Source organism: Xiphias gladius, chromosome 1 (assembly GCF_016859285.1).
Source record: "Xiphias gladius isolate SHS-SW01 ecotype Sanya breed wild chromosome 1, ASM1685928v1, whole genome shotgun sequence".
Lineage (NCBI taxonomy): Eukaryota > Metazoa > Chordata > Actinopteri > Istiophoriformes > Xiphiidae > Xiphias > Xiphias gladius.
In genome coordinates, this window is record NC_053400.1 from 18,689,252 (window position 1) to 18,706,173 (window position 16,922).

Sequence of the window (16,922 nt, forward strand, 5' to 3'; positions counted from 1 at the left end):
TTTCCACAGCAGACGGGTCACAGCAGTAAAAGCACAGGTGCAACTAATAACATTTACAATGGTTATGTTCCATTGTAGTGTCTCGTTAAACCCTAAATGGGGTCCCATCAAATATCATTAATTTCACCTGTGCTTTTCCTGCTATGACATGTAAAAATGCCTGCTGTGAAAATGGCCTATTGCGGGTCTGCTCAGGGCCCCGGAGGTCCTGAAATGGCCTTGACCCCTTTTCGGATGTTTTAAATTTCTGCACCAACACCTGCTTTGTGCTTTTGTGTGTATTTTTTTTTTTTTTTAAACCATACAGTAAAAGCTAGATTACCAACCAGACAAAGTTCCCTGTCCTCCAGAGCCCTTAGGGACCCCAGAACCCCCATGTTTACTGCTGGTCAACTTTTGGCAATTCGATTTTTTGCAATTTGTTAAGAATTAGCACCACTCAAGAACAGACAAAGTCTAGTCAGCAAAGAAACAGCCCAGTTACTGCACCAAATTATTAAAAAAAAATTATGTCTGAACAAGTTTAGTCATCAAGGTGTAGACTACACATGGTATGCTGGGTTGCATCTGGGTAAGTTTCTATAACAATCATTGTATATACTTTTAATACACTTACTATAATAACTGGAAGGTTTCAGAAATGATCTGTTTTCAGTGCAGATTCATGTGACTGGGTCAGCTATATGAAACTACTGTCTTAAAATGAAATCCCTATAGTGGACGTGGCTCTAGCTCCCCCTGCTGTGTAAAGCTTCACGGCGTTAAGTTGGTGCATTTCCACGAAGTCGTCTTTTTTCGCTTTGTTACGTGTAATTAATGTTATATTTTGTGTAGGCTGAGCAGGAAATGTTCATTGCCTCAGTTTTTTTTTTTTTTTTTTTTTTTTACATATTTTCTGCCACAAAAGCAAATGACCTTTGAGTTTCTGTTATGGTGGCACACTGAGTGTTATATATACACTGCAGTTGGATGTAGATAGGGCAGTACTTTACCACTTTACTACTAAATGCTGACTGATCTCTTGCTATGTGCGTGTTTGACTTTTGTGCAAGAAAAAAAAAAACAGGAAATTGAATAAACCTGGTGACGTCATTGGTGAGCGCCTCTGCTGGCCTTCGATATGGGCTCGACTGCTTAGCCTTGATTTCTTCAATTGTCCCTCCGCATATCAGCTTCTTATAAAGACAAGTCTGTTCGCGATGACATTTGGAGGTACGTCTACACAACGACACAAAGCGGAGGCATCTGTGACAGGCATCCTGCGCAGTGCCATGTTAGCTGTGAGCAGATGTGAGTCGAGTTCATGTAGCCAGTTGTAGCTGTGTTAGCCGTGTAGCTAACCAGTCTGAACCTGCCCAGTGAGAAATAATGTTGATAACTAGATGGCCTCAGACAACAACAGCTGCCATTTGAACTCGACGTTTACGTTTAGTGTTAGCGTACGAAGTGTCATGCTGTCACTTTCCTGTGTTTACGGGAAAATGATGACTCGAACTAGCTAGCTAACTTTAGCCAAGTCAGCCACTAGCTAACGGTAAACAGTCACTCTGAAGTGAAGTGTGGCGGCAACTGGAGAAAAAAACTCTGACTAAATTTTTCACTAAATCTGCAACTAAACTTATAAAGCAGGCGTTTCCTATCTAGTGCGGATCGGGGGTTGGATTCAGGAAGCAGGTTATCACTCGGTTTTGTGGACAGCTCTGCTGAGTGAAACCAGGAACCCACTCGAGTCTGGTTCGTGGGCTGATGTAAAGGAAAAGAAAGAGCCCTTCGAAGTTAAATTTCTGACAGACGAGTCATAATCTGCTTCCTAGAACACATCCAAGAACTTCACGCGTCTGTTTACCTCTGCTGGTGCGTCTTTACAGCACAGCCTTACGCCTTTGTATTTAAAACCTTAGCCAACAGGACTGTGGTGGAACAGCTGTACTGGAAGATGTCTTTCACTGCTGTGTTAGAATAGAAATCATATAATTACATCAAAACCAGTAGATACCACTGAGTGTAAGTGGTCAGTAATAATTTTGTTAGCTCATTTTAAAGTGGGCCACTTTTGGATTTGTGTATATGAATCATTTACTACCTAACTCAACTGATGCAGTCACGTATTATGTAATTTGTTATGTGTAAACATTTTACTGAAATTCTGTCATGCAGAACTTAATGAACTTTTCATTTAGTTTTATTCTTTTACACTGCATATGGAAAATGAGGCATGCAATTCCAGTGATAGTGAATTTTCTTCCTGTGCAGCTTTCTTTAAACCCACAGAACTTTGATTTCAGATCCAGCGAAGATAACAACATTTCCAAAGATATCCTAGTCTTAAAAGCTGGATTAAAAAAAAGTACTTTCCTAGTGATGGAATGGTGTAGCCATAAAAATCATGGAGTCTTGAGTATGAATATTTCCCTCAGTGAAAACGTTATTTAGTTTCAGTGAAGAGTTGGAACAAGCTAATATAGAAAATAAAGGTGATATTATTAGATGGCGTGGAAAAAGATTATTTTTCCAACTGGGATAAAAAGGGAACAACTGGGTGTTAAGGGATAAAATGTGTGAATTAAGGGTGGGAATCACAGGTCTAATGGGCAGCTTGTATGACACTATACAAATATGTTACCCTTGATTACAGCGTTATCACTGTACTAGAGTTGCAATGATTAGCTGATCGATTGATTAGTTGATGGAAAGGAAATTAATCAAAAACTATTTTGAGAATTGATTTACCGATTCAGCCACTATTCAAGCAAAAATCATGAACTTTTGCTGGTTTTAGCCTCTTAAATGTGACAATTTGCTGCGATTTTGTCTCATATGATAGTTTATGACATATCTGAGTTTTGGACTGATTGACAAAAAAAATATTTTTAAGGCGTCACCTTTGGATTTGGGAATTTTGAACAGGTGTTTTTTGCTACGTGTTGACATATCAAGGACTAAATGAATAATTCATTAATTTAGAAACTTATCAGAAGATTAATAATGAAAAGAATAATTAGTTGTACATATTGTACATAATGTACATATTGTGATTATACAATATGTGATATATTGCTAGACAGCTTTCCACAAGTGTTACAACCCAAAATACCTGAATAAGTTTTGGAAAAGCAGCAATAGATCACATATTGTCATTATTCACTGCTTTACTGAGTTCTGTCAGTTTCACAGTTTTTTAAACAGCTGTGATGAAATGGTATGTACTAGAGTGTACACTCAGCAACGTGAGAATGTGGGCCATCATTCAAATGTCAAACAGCCAAGAAGTGGCAAAAGACTGAACTGCCAGAAAGCAGAAATGTTAGAAAAATCACCTGTCTTAAATCTCAGACAGGTGAAGTTCTTAATAGGCCAGTCTAATGATTTATGCTAAAGATTGTATGGTTTTATTATTGTCATCTAATTTGACATGTATATAAATCATTTTAAAAATGATGTGATGAGGCAGTTTGTCTTTGTTTGTTTTTTTGTTTTTGTTTGTGTGTTTGTTTTTTTTATAGGTGAATTGACAGGCGAGGTCGGCCAGGTGATTTCAGAACTGGTTCCTGTGCGGGCTGACTCGCTTGCAAGTCTCAGTTCCTGTGCAGTGCAGTAACGCTACTCGCTTGGTCAGAGGATTGCAATGAAACCCGCTCAGGAGCGCAACCAGGAGTGCCTGCCTCCTAAGAAGAGGGACATCCCAATTACAAACAGCGGTGGAGCTGCAGGGACCGGGGGAGGTGGGGCTGCAGGTGCAGGTGGTTGCAGTGGAGGCGGCAGTGGTGCTGGTGGTGTTGGAGAAGATGAGGTGGTTTCCATCCAGAACTCTGTAGCCAACAGCGACACTCAGGGAGGGACCCCATCTGGAGAGTGGCTGCGAGCTCAGCCGGGACTTCATTATGGAGTGGATAATTCTGATGGCATAGCAGCGGTGCCCGTTGACCAGTACAGTATGCTCTACAAAGTGGCTCTTCCATCCGTTACCTACTCGCCTACCAGTCTTCACCCAGTTTTAAGCCATATCTCTCCAGCCTACACCGTTCATTCTCCTCTCCTGCAGCATCCGGGCCTTCCCTATCCTCCTCTTGGTTATGCCCAGATACCTCATTCTTCTCTACAGTTCGTTAGTTCCCCTTATGCAGCGGTACCTTATGCTCTAACCCCTGGCTTTGTCCCAGGATCATTGATCTCTCCCTCAGGCACCATCCCTCAGCCCCACTCTGTGTCCCACCTTGTTCCCTATCCATCTGTCATACAGGAAGGTGTTGTTTCCCCACCTCCCCAGGCCCAGGTAGCTGCTCATACCTTTGCCAAAGTCGCAGCATCCAGTGGTGTCCCACTGATGCTGCCTTCAGAACAAGCTGCCCAGCAGCACCTTGGTACTGTAGGAGTCCTGCCTGCAACAGAGCTCAGCTCTCGAGGGATGCCAGTCTTCTACCACCCTCAGGGCGCCAGGGGTGCCACTGCTACCAGAGACCCCCACATTGCCCACCAGGAGAACGAACCAGAGATGAATGGAGGGGATAAAGAGCAGGGAGCCAGGGAGGCCTACACTGCCAGAAATGCACGTCTACTGCAGGTAGGACCCAGCTCTGCAGCACAAGAGCATGGCCAAGACAGAGGCCTGCAGAACCGAAGGCTGGAGGAGAGGAGCTCACCTGGTCAGCGCAGCACTCCAGACAGCGACCTGGAGGTAAGACACACTTATGGCCTCCTAATGCGACTTATGTTTTCCCAACTTTTCGCAGTGTTGATATAAACATCCATGTAAATGCAAAACCGTTCTACATAATAAAAACAACTAAATAAACAGGGGGCTCCTCACTGCTTTATTGATAGTGGAATGCAAATTTAAATGTGTAAACGTGTAAAATTTTATGTAATAACACTCATGTTGATCATGGAATAAAATATCTTTATAACATTTATATAGACAGAAATACCTAAAAATGGTAAGAACATAACACTTAAAATTAACTACTGTAACACGGCTTGTCAGAGGTTGTAGTGTGTTAGAAATGTATTGGTCTACATTATTATTATATATCCAAATTATGCCTGTGTCTGAATTGTACACCTTCTCACCTCAGTATTTCTTGATAGCACATGTTCATTTTAGACTTGTACTTCCTTCCATTATTGTGTGCTGTGGGTCTGTAGGTAATTGGGCAGTCATTCGCAGCCAGAAAATTGCCACTTTGTGCCAAAGCTATGCTATTTTTGGTTGCACAAAGATGTTCAGTGAAGCCCTCAGTGCCTCTTTTGTGATGGTGTGCAGGAGGAGGAAGCATGTTGATTCTTTAATAAGTAGAATCGTTTTTCTCCTCTTGCTTTGTGCTGGCTGACATCACCGGTAGCTAATCACACACTTGAATCAACCAGAAATCTTAACAATACCAAATAAGGGTCCTAATGAGCAGATACAGACTATCTTCTTATTTTAGGAAAATGTTTTAAAATAAGGAAAACTCAGAATTTTATTTAAAAAAAAAAAAAAAAAAAAAAATCCAACATGCTCCAAATGCCTTGTGTATGGTTTACATTTGGCTGCCTTGCTGGGAAGTCCCAAAAAGTTGTTGTCATGTCTCCCCTTTCCTGAAAAATAAAATCATCCTGTTAGTGGTCTGTTTGATAAATTGATGAGAAGAGCAAAGAAACGAGAATAAATTGTGTGTTATGTGAATTTGAGGCTTGACTGATGAGATGGCTAAGATGTATTTATTTCCTGGGTCACACAGATATTTCATACTTACATGCCTAATTCAGGCAGCTGTGGGAAAACATTGGGATGTCTTCTTGAAATTATGTCACAAGCCTTTTTTTTAAAAATTGTTCCATCCTATTCCTTTAATCAACTCCCAGGTGCAGCAGGTGGTTGGTCGTTTGGCTTCCTCTAGCCAAGGTGGTGGTGGAGTGCGGAAAGAGGTCTCCTTTGCTCCCTTGAACCTCTCTCAGGGTGCCCAGAGAGCCAGAGATGTCCATGGAGAGAGCACAGGCGTAATATCCAGCCGGACTGCGTATGCAGCGCAGCCTGCAAGTTACAGTGACCCCAGAGTGACCGGTCTCCAGCAGCAAACGGGACAACCAGGCCATGCTGTTGTGCTTGCCAATGGACAACCAGTTCTTATTCCCCTGGAGTATCACCCGCAGCATCAGGCCCAGCCACCACAGCAACACTACCCAGGACAGGCTAATGATGCCTCAGCCAGCCATGCCTCTACCACCATTGTCTCCATTAACCCAAGCTTTAAAGCCTCTGATTCTTCAGCCAGAGTGTGCCTCCCAGAAAGGGTGGAGCCGACCACACCTCAGCAGCAGCCTCCCCAGCATCCTCCTGTCCAGCCTACAGCAGATGTGACTCAGGCCCTAGCGTCAAGCCTCGCTCCCGCCCCGACTCCCTGCAATCCGTCACATTTCATGAAGGGGGCCATTATCCAGCTGGCTACTGGGGAACTGAAGCGTGTGGAGGACCTGCAGACTCAGGACTTTGTGCGGAGTGCCGAGGTGAGTGGGGGTCTTAAGATTGACTCCAGCATGGTGGTGGACATCCGCGCCAGCCAGCAGAGACCGGGTCTTGTGTCGCTTCACTTTACTGTGGGTGAGCAGCAGAGCAAAGTGACCATCGATGTGCCCCCAGAGCATCCATTTTTTGTGTTCGGACAGGGCTGGTCATCCTGCAGCCCTGAGCACACAGCCCAGCTTTATGGCTTGGCCTGCCATCACCTGCAAGTAGGAGATGTGTGTGTGTCCATCACCTTGCAGCAGCAGCTCCAGCCGCAGCAGCAGAAACAACCACAGCACCATCATTCACAACAGCAGCAGCAGCAGCAGCAGCAACAACAACAGCAGAACCTGCCCCGGACTTTGAGCAAAACCAACGCTACATCAGGACCCGGTCACCAGCTCATGGGGCCCCCTGCACCTCAGCAGTCACGGCCTCAGTCTTATTTCAGGATAGACCGCATCCACAGAGAAAGACAGAGGGATGGTGAGAAAGATGTTGTCGATAAGGAGGAAGCCACACATTTGGGGGTTGTCGGGCACACTGAGTTGCCTATCAGACCAAGTAGGACCTCAGCTGAGCATCCAAGGAGCCAGAGCAGTTACCACTCGCACACAGAGGGCTCTGCTTTTGCAGGGGCAGGGATGGGAGTGATGCATGCTGCGCTAGGTGCTTCTCAGAGGCGCTGGTCCTCACCTGGTCTCCAAAGATACAGTATGAAGGGAGACGAAGGGCCACGCCCTCAGATAAGCCCCTCCAGCCACACAAGGCCCTCTTTCATCCCCCAGGAGGTCAAACTGTCCATTGAGGGGCGCTCTAATGCAGGGAAGTAGCATCACATTTGGTAGCAACTATAGAAGAGACTGCCATGAGTAAGAATGAGTCTGACAAGGAGAGAAAGAGGAAAAAAAGAGTGTGAATGTAGCCTCAGAATGTTTGAGATTTTGCACACCTAAAATATACAAAATTATGAGATCGTTTTATGTGGTGAGAAGTTCTGGTTTGGGTTGGGAATCACTCAGATAAAGGATTCGAGCCAGTGCTTTCCCAGCCAGCTGAGGTCTGACGGGGACAAGAAAAGCTGAGTAGAAAGTATGTAGCTGATGAAATGCCTACCATAGTCCTTACACACTGCATTTCTCTTCCTCCCTCCCTCCTTTGTCGCCACTTCCTCATACCCACGCTTGGAGGTCACTATCGCATTCAGAACACTCTCGCTTCCTTTTTGACCAAACCGTCTCTTTGGAAGACCACGGACTACAAAGAATGTGTTTTTTAGCACATTCAAGCTACCAACTCTGCAGGTTCTGATGTATTTGAAAAAAATCGCAGCCAGTGATCTTTTATCTCCTCCATTCCTAGGATCCCGTTTCCTTCAAAAGCATTTACCCAAAAAAAAAAAAAAAAAAAAAAGTGGAGTTGCTGACACCAGCTGCTCCTGCGGTGAAGTTGGCAATGTTGACGCTAACTGTCGGTGTATGTTACATTATGCTTCTCCGGCAGGAGTCTAAAACCTCTGCTGTCAGCAGAGATGCTTTCTCCCCTTCTTCCTTTTCAGGAGACCGGTCCTGCTTGTCTTACAATCAAAATAGTGATAAATCAATCAGTTTGTCTGTTCAGCAATCAGTTTCCACTCCGAAAAAAGTTTTGCTTACATTACACGCACACGCACACACACACACACACACACAGAGGGACTTTAGGGCCACGTTAGGGCCCTCTAACGCGCGTGTGTGTGTGTGTGCGTGTGCGTGTGTTTGCATAAAGACTGGAATTTGTTCTCTTTGATAACTAGAAATATCTTGCATTCCAGTACCATCAGTGAGAATATCCAAAATTTAGTGTTTACCCTTTTCCTCTCAGAGAATCAGTTCCCATCTTGAGCGACACCCTCCCTCGTCATCGCTATACCTCAAAGCTTTTCCTCGACCAGACTGGTGACTTTAATTGCAATTTTAAAGAGCGTAATTAACAGAGGAGGCAGTGGCACCTGTGGGAATGCACCAGAGAGATGTTACCCTATCACATCACTGGCTGCAGGCCACTTAAGTCTAAACCCCTGGAAGAGTGGAAGGGCCTTGTAGTTTGCCCTGGAGAGAAACCCTGTGTGCGAGCGAGTCACTGACGAGGTGTTCTCTTTGTCCTCAACTTGAGTTACTCTTTGCTCAGTTACCAAATTAAAGCAATAGTTCTTTTTATTACAGCTCGCGGCTTTACAGCTCCCTAATCTCTGATCTTTCGTTGCGGGCTGTTTTATATCTCTATACATCTGAGGTGGGAGATCTGACCCTCTTTTAAGCCAGACTTTTAAAGGTGATGCACTATTTATTTTCACTGATTCTTCAGTAGTTCTACAAAAAGCAAAGCCTCTGACAGATTTCTCAAGAAATCGTTGTAGATAAAACTGCTCCTCCTTGATTCTCCATCTTGCTGATGATCTTTAATTTTATATGGATTTACTCAAGTGCATCTCCAAGAGAGGCTTGACATTAATTGAGTTGGGATCATTATCAAGTTATCTTCTCTTCTGTTTTTACATATACGGTCTTCTGTCTTTGTACAGGGACATACTTTATCTGGTGGATCTTACGATTGTCTCGTGTTGCACATAGAAAATGTCACTCATTGATTTCACACTGACCTTGTTATTAGGAATCACAGTACGGTAGGTGTTTTTTTTTTTTTTTTAATGAAGGGAATATGTTTGAAATATTTTTGTTGGTGTTTTGTGGTGAGAGAGAGAGAGAGAAAAAACTGACTTGCATTTTTAACTCTGTTTACAAATTAGCCAAGATGAATGCTGCAGTTTCCTCTTCCTGACAGATTTTTATCCTCGTCACTCGAAAAATCCAAAAGGGTGAAATTGAAAATAAGTGCAATTAGACCACACATAAAATCATTCAGAGGTTTATAGTCAGACGGCATTCCTCACATAGACATTCCCATCACACACATCATCATGTGTAAATCACACAGTACCAGTTTTTTTTTTTTTTTTTTTTTTCTGTCATAGACCTTTGGACTAACCTCTGCCAAAACATTTGATAACTTTTGAATATTTCTTGCATTTTCTATTTTTTTTCCTTTCCCAGTTACGCTGTGGGCAGTTTTGTATTTGACTAATGTGCTTGTGCTGTACTTGCAAATCTTTGAACTAGTTTGTCCGTCAGCCTCAGACACTGTTGTGTGTGTGTGTCTGTTTTTCCTCTGCGGCTTGCCCCTTAAACCCCTCATGGTTCGCTGAGTGTCCTACCTGACCCTCTTGTCAGCAGGTAGAGCGGCCATGAGAGACGTATGAGACCTAGTGACCTGAAATGGGCCTAGTAGACTCTCATCCTCTGGTGCTGTTTATTACAAGCAGCTTTAGAAGATAGGTCCACGTTTTTTCAAACCTGTTTTGAAACCGTTCTCACATGCCCATAGAGAGTTACTGGTCGCTGTAATCATTCCTAACGTTCATACTGGCCGTGTAAAGATTTCTTCCTGTAGTTATTCCGATTTAAGAGATGTTTTTTTTTGTGCAATAAAGCACTTCAGGTTAATATGTGCCTTCTGCAGTCACAGTTGGACAAATCCAGCGGGTGTCTTCCAAAGCTGGAGTTAATATGGTACACCATTCACTCTTAATGTTACTGTTCCTCCGCTGCTGCTCGGCAAGCAAACACTGTCCAGGGAGACACAAAGAGGGGATTTCATAGTAAAATAACTACCTTTGAAAGATTCATCCACGTGATTTGTCTAACTCCGACTGCTGAAGCCTCTTATTAGCTTCAGCTGAAATTTAGAAAATATTTCCACACAGAACAAGGACTGTGGATTTTGTCCTCCACCCCATGACATAAACTGGAATCACATCAGGAAGGGATCTCTCTACGGCCAGTACGAACAGGAGGAACGTTTACAATGACGGATAACTCTTTCAATGTGCATATGGACAGACTAGTATTCTGTTAATTTACAGTTTGAAAAAATGTGAACCTGTTCTTTAAAATGCTGTGCAATGGGAGATTGCCATTCAGAAAATAATTTTACTACAGTTGCAAACACATCTTACCATTGGAAGCTCACCCTATAGTTTTTTTCTTTCATGCAATATACATAATATCTGAACACATTTTATGTAGTCTTGGCATTTTCTATGCAGTAAACTCAGTATTGTACCCTTCATTGTCTTAAATACAGCTCTCTGAAGCTGTAGGGCAGGTTGCCCGATGCAGTCATTTTACGCTAACGTCTGGTTTTAGGATTTCTTGCTTTGAATAACCTTTCTAAAGGACTATAAACCAATATTTTTGCTTTGTTACTTTCTATTTCTTGCTCAGTGGTCCCCATCTCTCTAAGTAAAGCACACTGACAGATCAGTGAACTTTTGTTGTCTTCTTATAATTCCACACATTCAGAGCCAAATCACTCGAGACGAGTGTGACTCAGATTTTCATGTGTGTGATCAGCATTATTTTGGCACGATTGCCAAGCCACTTCATATTAGGTCAAGATGCATTAGATGGGATTTAAACGGTGCAAGCAGTGCCTCCTGTGACTATACCTCCTGTTAATTCTCACAGAAAGACCATCCCGTGCAGCCACGAGCCTTTTTTCTTTTGCCCTCTGCTTTGAGCAGTGTGTGCGGTGTTCAGCAGGAAAGCTCGACTTCTACCAAGATGTCCAGTGAATCTTATTCACACCTCTGATAGTCTGTTGCTGTAAGTAATTGCACTAAATGCCCTCCTTAACAGTGTTTTAAAATTAAAACTGTTGGTAAATTGAAGAGTTTCAAAATGTAAAGCACACAAAATCACGGAGAAATCACAGGTTGTGTGTTTCTGTAGATAGATTTTATTTTATTTTATTTTATTTTTTTTTGGTAAAGATAGTTTTGATGATGCTTGTTGATAATGCCTTAACTTCTGCTGTGTACAATGTGTGAAATTGAAATCATGGCATAATGCTAATGGTAGACTTAGTGGTCCCTTTTCAGGCTGTACAAGAGCAAATCATCAGAAATATCCAGCCTTGACACTCTTGTCATGCTTATGAGCGGAAATTTGTATGTAGATGTCTCAACAGGCGACGGTGAGTCCTATTTGGGCCCCAAACGGTTCAACCATGAAATCTGCAACTTTTTGTTTGTGTGTGGGTTTTTTCTTTTTTTTTCCAATTTTCTGTTCTGTTTTTTTCTTCTTCTTTTTTTTTTTTTTTTAATACACGACATACTTTTAACATTTAATTCCTATTTTATCAGTGTGTGGACAGATGAATTAATTAGCTTTTTCACTTTTTTTTCACTTTTATGATGCCGAGAGTCATCAGCATGGAGGGGAATCCATTAATTCCACACACACACACACACAGACAGACACGCACACTTCTGCTCTTTTTATTGTTGTTGCACAAGCTCTGTAGTTTTTTTTTTTTCTTTCTTTCTCAATTAGAATGAATGGATTGTGTGTTGTGTTGTGTTTTGTACTACAGTCTGGACAACAGAAGGTGGGTTTTAATAAAGACAGAGACGGACAGATAGCTTTCAATTGGTGGTAATGTAATGGTTTCTTATGTTTTGTGATGTTGGCAGTGGGAAATTTACCTCCCTGTGTGAACCGGTTCCTGTTGTTTGATCCAGTATTGAACTGTAAAGGTGAATTCAGGATGGTCTTGGTTTTGCTGATGTTGACTTTAAATCAGGAGAATGAGAACGGTTAAAAGTTTTAAAGAAGTCTGTGTATTTTCAGATTTGATATCGTACTTTTTTGGCACAAGGTGACACTGCTTTTATGTGACGTGTAACTATCGAAAAACAAAACAAAAAACAGCATCTTTTTTTTTTTTTTTTTTTTTTTAATGCCTAAATCTGCAAAATATATGCAATGATGTAAATGTAACATTCAATCCTCAAATATAATCCAGGTTGTATGAACTTTGTATAGTGAGTTTTAATATCGTATGGCCGTACCAATATGTATTGATCTTTATCAGAAGCCTTAGAGTTGTCGACCCAAAGTGCTCCCTTAGAATATCCTACACCTACCTGACTTTAACAAAGCATTAATATCTCTATTTTGTTGCATTTTTATTTGTACCCTTTTTGAATAAAATAGATTTGTACTGTATATTTGTACCTCTCTGTGAACTACTTAGGGCAGTTTTTGTTTTTTGTTTTGCTGTTTTAATTCTATGTACTTTAAGGACACAAAGATATTGTATTTTTATTGTTACAGCTAACTTGGAGACATTGCATTTATCATTTTTGTTAAGTAAACACAATATAATGTGTATATACATACATATATATATGTATATGTATGCATGTGTATGTATATGTATATATGCGTGTATGTGTGTATATATGCGTGTATACGTGTATATATGCGCGTATACGTGTGTATATATGCGTGTATATGCGCGTATGTGTGTGTATATATGCGCGTCTATGTGTGTGTGTATATATGCATGTGTGTATGCGTCTGTGTGTATATATGCATGTGTGTATGCGTCTGTGTGTGTATATGCATGTGTGTATGCGTCTGTGTGTGTATATGCATGTGTGTATGCGTCTGTGTGTGTGTGTATATATGCGTGCGTGTAAATGCGTCTGTGTGTGTGTGTATATATGCGTGCGTGTATATATATATGTGTGTGTGTGTGTATATATGCGTGCGTGTATGCGTCTGTGTGTGTATATATATGTGTGTGTGTATGCGTCTGTGTGTGTATATATGCGTGTGTGTATATGCGCGTGTATGCGTGTATGCGTGTATACGTGTATATGCGCGTGTATGTGTGTGTATACGTGTATATGCGCGTGTATGTGTGTGTATACGTGTATATATGCGTGTATGTGTGTGTATACGTGTATATATGCGTGTGTGTGTGTGTGTATATATATATATATATATATATATATATATGTGTGTGTGTGTGTGTGTGTGTGTGTATGTATATATACATATATACGTGTGTATACGTATGTATATATACATATATACGTGTGTGTATACGTATGTATATATACATATATACGTGTGTGTATACGTATGTATATATACATATATACGTGTGTGTATACGTATGTATATATACATATATACGTGTGTGTATACATATACGTGTATATATGTATGTGTGTGTGTGTATGTATGTATATGCATGTATATGTATATGTATATATATATTTATACACAAACAATAATATAAATATAAATGATTATCCAACTGGTGTGCTGTGTCTCTTTAGTCACATTTATGTACTTATTTTATTTATTTTTTCCCTTAGTGTCGGAAGACGTTTTGAGATCTTTTACTAAAGTGAAAGCAGCAATACCTATGTGTAAAATTTAAAAGTCCTGCATTCATCAGTTTTATTAAGAACAAGTTCAAAAGCATTATTGGCAATGTGTACGTAAGTATTACATGTATTCATAAGGAAGTCGAATGGACCCTATCAGAGCATGATGATTGTTTTATTATCTGATGCATTAAAATAAAAATAATTTTAATGCTGTAAGTGAGAAATTATATGAGCTAATTTAACTACTTTATGTACAGTTCGGTAGTTTAACCACTAATACCTCACAAGTCCAATATATGATATGAATCCAGATCTTTACAGTTAAAAACTAAGTATATAGCTGGCAAATGCAGTGCTATAATCCTATGGAATACAATAATAGCTTTAATAATTATAACTGCATATATAATAATAAAATGGAACCACTTCTGAATACTTAGTGTTGAAAATTTAAATGCCATTGAGTACACAACACTGACAAATTTTCCTTTTTCAGGTTTTATTACTTCAGATAGAAGATACTGAAAACTATAGATTCAAGTGACTCAAAATGAACCAGTCAAATTCTGATGTAAAAATATCACGTAGCTTAAAATCAAAAAGAATTCAACTATCAAATATTTAGATCAGAATTTGAATTCTTGAATTTAAGCGACTTGAATATACTTTTTAAAAATGTATATTAGATACCTGAAATTTTTTATCCGGATTTATGAACCCTGAGCTATTTGAAACTGTACCACTTCCATGACCTGCTCAAAATTTCAGTGGGAAATTCAAAAAAACATTAATTCAGATAGATGATTCTCAAAGTAACATATTGAAATGCTTTTAATTTAGTGATATTGAAATTTCAAAAATACTTCATGTATTCATTATTGATTTAACAATTAGGTATAGTTGCTTATACATTTTAAGATTGTATGGCTATTATTTGCTTGTGTCTGTATTAACTTCAAATTTGGTGGAACAGAAGTATAGATAAGAACAAAACTGAAATACCTCTGTGCAAGTTCCCAAAAATTGTATCCAAGCACAGAAAATAAATGAATATTTTATGCCAAAACTCCACCCACACTTATCATTTTAAGAGAAGACCTGTCAACGTTACAGAATATTGTGTGTGATGGTGTGTCCATTAAAATAAGTGTAAAATAAAAAGGCCAAAGAGGGAAACAGCAGTGGACACTACCGTTATAGTAAAGTCAATGTTTATTTCCACATTCTTCACCAGGTTTCATCATGGTCTGTACATCTGTTAATCCAGTAACAGAGGATGGCGTCCCCAAAGGGCCATCCAGTCAGAATGCATTGATATCACAGCTAGCACGAATGTTCTCATTAGCAGTTTAGCTCATTCATTTGGCCTTCTTCAGAGAGATTTATTTTGTAAACATGGACATCGAGAGAAAATCCTGATAGAATTAATATAGAAAGGCCAACTTTTTTAACATTTTACTTTTGATTAAACTGTAAAAAACAGGCAAGCATAAACTAACAGTAGAACACAAGCTCATATTGAACCATTCTAGGACAAGTGCAGTTTCACGACATGCAGTGCTTACCTAATCCATACTGAAAGTACTGCTCGTCAGGACCAGCATTACTCCAGAGTTCATAGTACTTTCTTTACAATAGTGTGTCAGACCACAGATGTTGAAGTTTTCTGTGCCATTATTCCACTGTAGGACAAAGCGGATCACAGCAATTTAAAAGAGCAACCTCTGAGAATACCCAGTATTCATAGTCTGAGAGAAGAGAGAAATGACACCTGAAGCCTTTGTCGGGAGCACTGATCTGCCCTTGGTACAGTATGTCATGAGTAAGATGGCAGTGAGACCCTGTTGCTTTAATGTGCTGAACTGGGAAGAGAAAAACACATTTCACAAGACAAACTGTCTCCGGAAAAGTCACGCGACTGCCTAAAACTGTCCCTATCACAACATGTGATAGATCTATACATGATTCTTATGGACCAGGGTGACGTATCTAGGCTCTGAGCCCTCTCACTGAGTTAAATTGCCTGAGAAGCTAAACTCTTTACATTGAAGTCCGTTTAAATCATAGTCGCATTCTGCATAGTTTCAGTGAAAAGTGAATTAATTTCCCTTAGAATAAATAACACATCTGTTGCATAGAGGTTTGATGCACTCCTAGAAAAGCCTCTGAGGATTAAACACAGAAAAATCCCTATTATTTTTTTCTTTGTTACATTTGCTGTAACAAACAGCCAGGTAGATCGACTCTCGTCTAGGAGTGACTCAAACAGAACCGATACTCGTCCCTGTCTCTGATATTCTTTGAAGGGTATTTCAGAAACTTCCCATTTAACACTGTAAATGTTTGCATCTGGAGAAGTGAAGTCAAGAAAAACTGGAGGTAACCTTACAGGCAGGAAATTAAACATGGAATATCCAAACATGGCCTCTAATTTAAACATTAAAAGAATTTTATACCACTGACAGAAATAAAGTACCCAAACAATTTCACAAGAAAAATATATTCACATCATATTGCATAAATATGTGCTGGAATGAGGTTAATGAATATAGATTAATCTCTCTCCCGGTATGGGCTGTATGTGTCATGAAATTAGCCTCAGTGCTCTGACGGATGAGGGAAACAAAAAACAGGGACATGAGTTGAAATTTTTTTTTACACCTGTCATATGATTCAACATATTTGTTTCTGCTGATGGAGGAAATTAAAAAAACAATAAAAATTTAAGTGGTACTGTATACACATTTTGAAGGTACTGCAGCTTTACAAAGCATGAATGCTACACAAATTGCATGAAGCAGAGGTTGCATTACCTGTGTACTATCCCTCTATATAGTAATAACCCACTTTCATGTTGCAATTTACCCATAAAGATTGGTTAAAAAAAACCCCCAAAAAAACGCATCTTTGCTGGCAGAATTCAAGTACTGTGATAAATTCTGTGGTCAGCAAGTAACACATTAGGTACTGTTTCATTGTAACCACTTAATGGAACATTTTAGCACGATATTCCTTAATGTGATGAGCCCAAAATATATAAGAGGTAACTAATGTATTGTACAGTACAGTAACAGCAGCACAGACTGAGTTTCTATGAGCCCGAGAAATGCTCTGTAACACAAAGTAAAAAAATAAATGACACTGGCAAAATAG

General features: G+C 40.1%; 1 protein-coding gene across 2 annotated transcripts; it reads left to right on the forward strand.

Annotated features, from left to right (window-relative positions):
• The first annotated feature begins 364 nt into the window (after positions 1 to 364).
• On the forward strand, positions 365 to 7,843 carry atxn1l (ataxin 1-like). Of its 2 annotated transcripts, XM_040131494.1 has the most exons (4): positions 554 to 571; positions 1,053 to 1,212; positions 3,504 to 4,675; positions 5,845 to 7,843. In XM_040131494.1, the coding sequence occupies exons 3-4, from the start codon at positions 3,626 to 3,628 to the stop codon at positions 7,315 to 7,317; spliced, it is 2,523 nt and encodes an 840-aa protein (XP_039987428.1). In that variant the 5' UTR covers positions 554 to 571; positions 1,053 to 1,212; positions 3,504 to 3,625; the 3' UTR covers positions 7,318 to 7,843. The 2 variants fall into 2 exon arrangements, with proteins under 2 accessions (XP_039987436.1, XP_039987428.1); XM_040131502.1 differs by lacking the exon at positions 1,053 to 1,212 and having other exon boundaries at positions 365 to 571.
• The last annotated feature ends 9,079 nt before the right edge of the window (positions 7,844 to 16,922 follow it).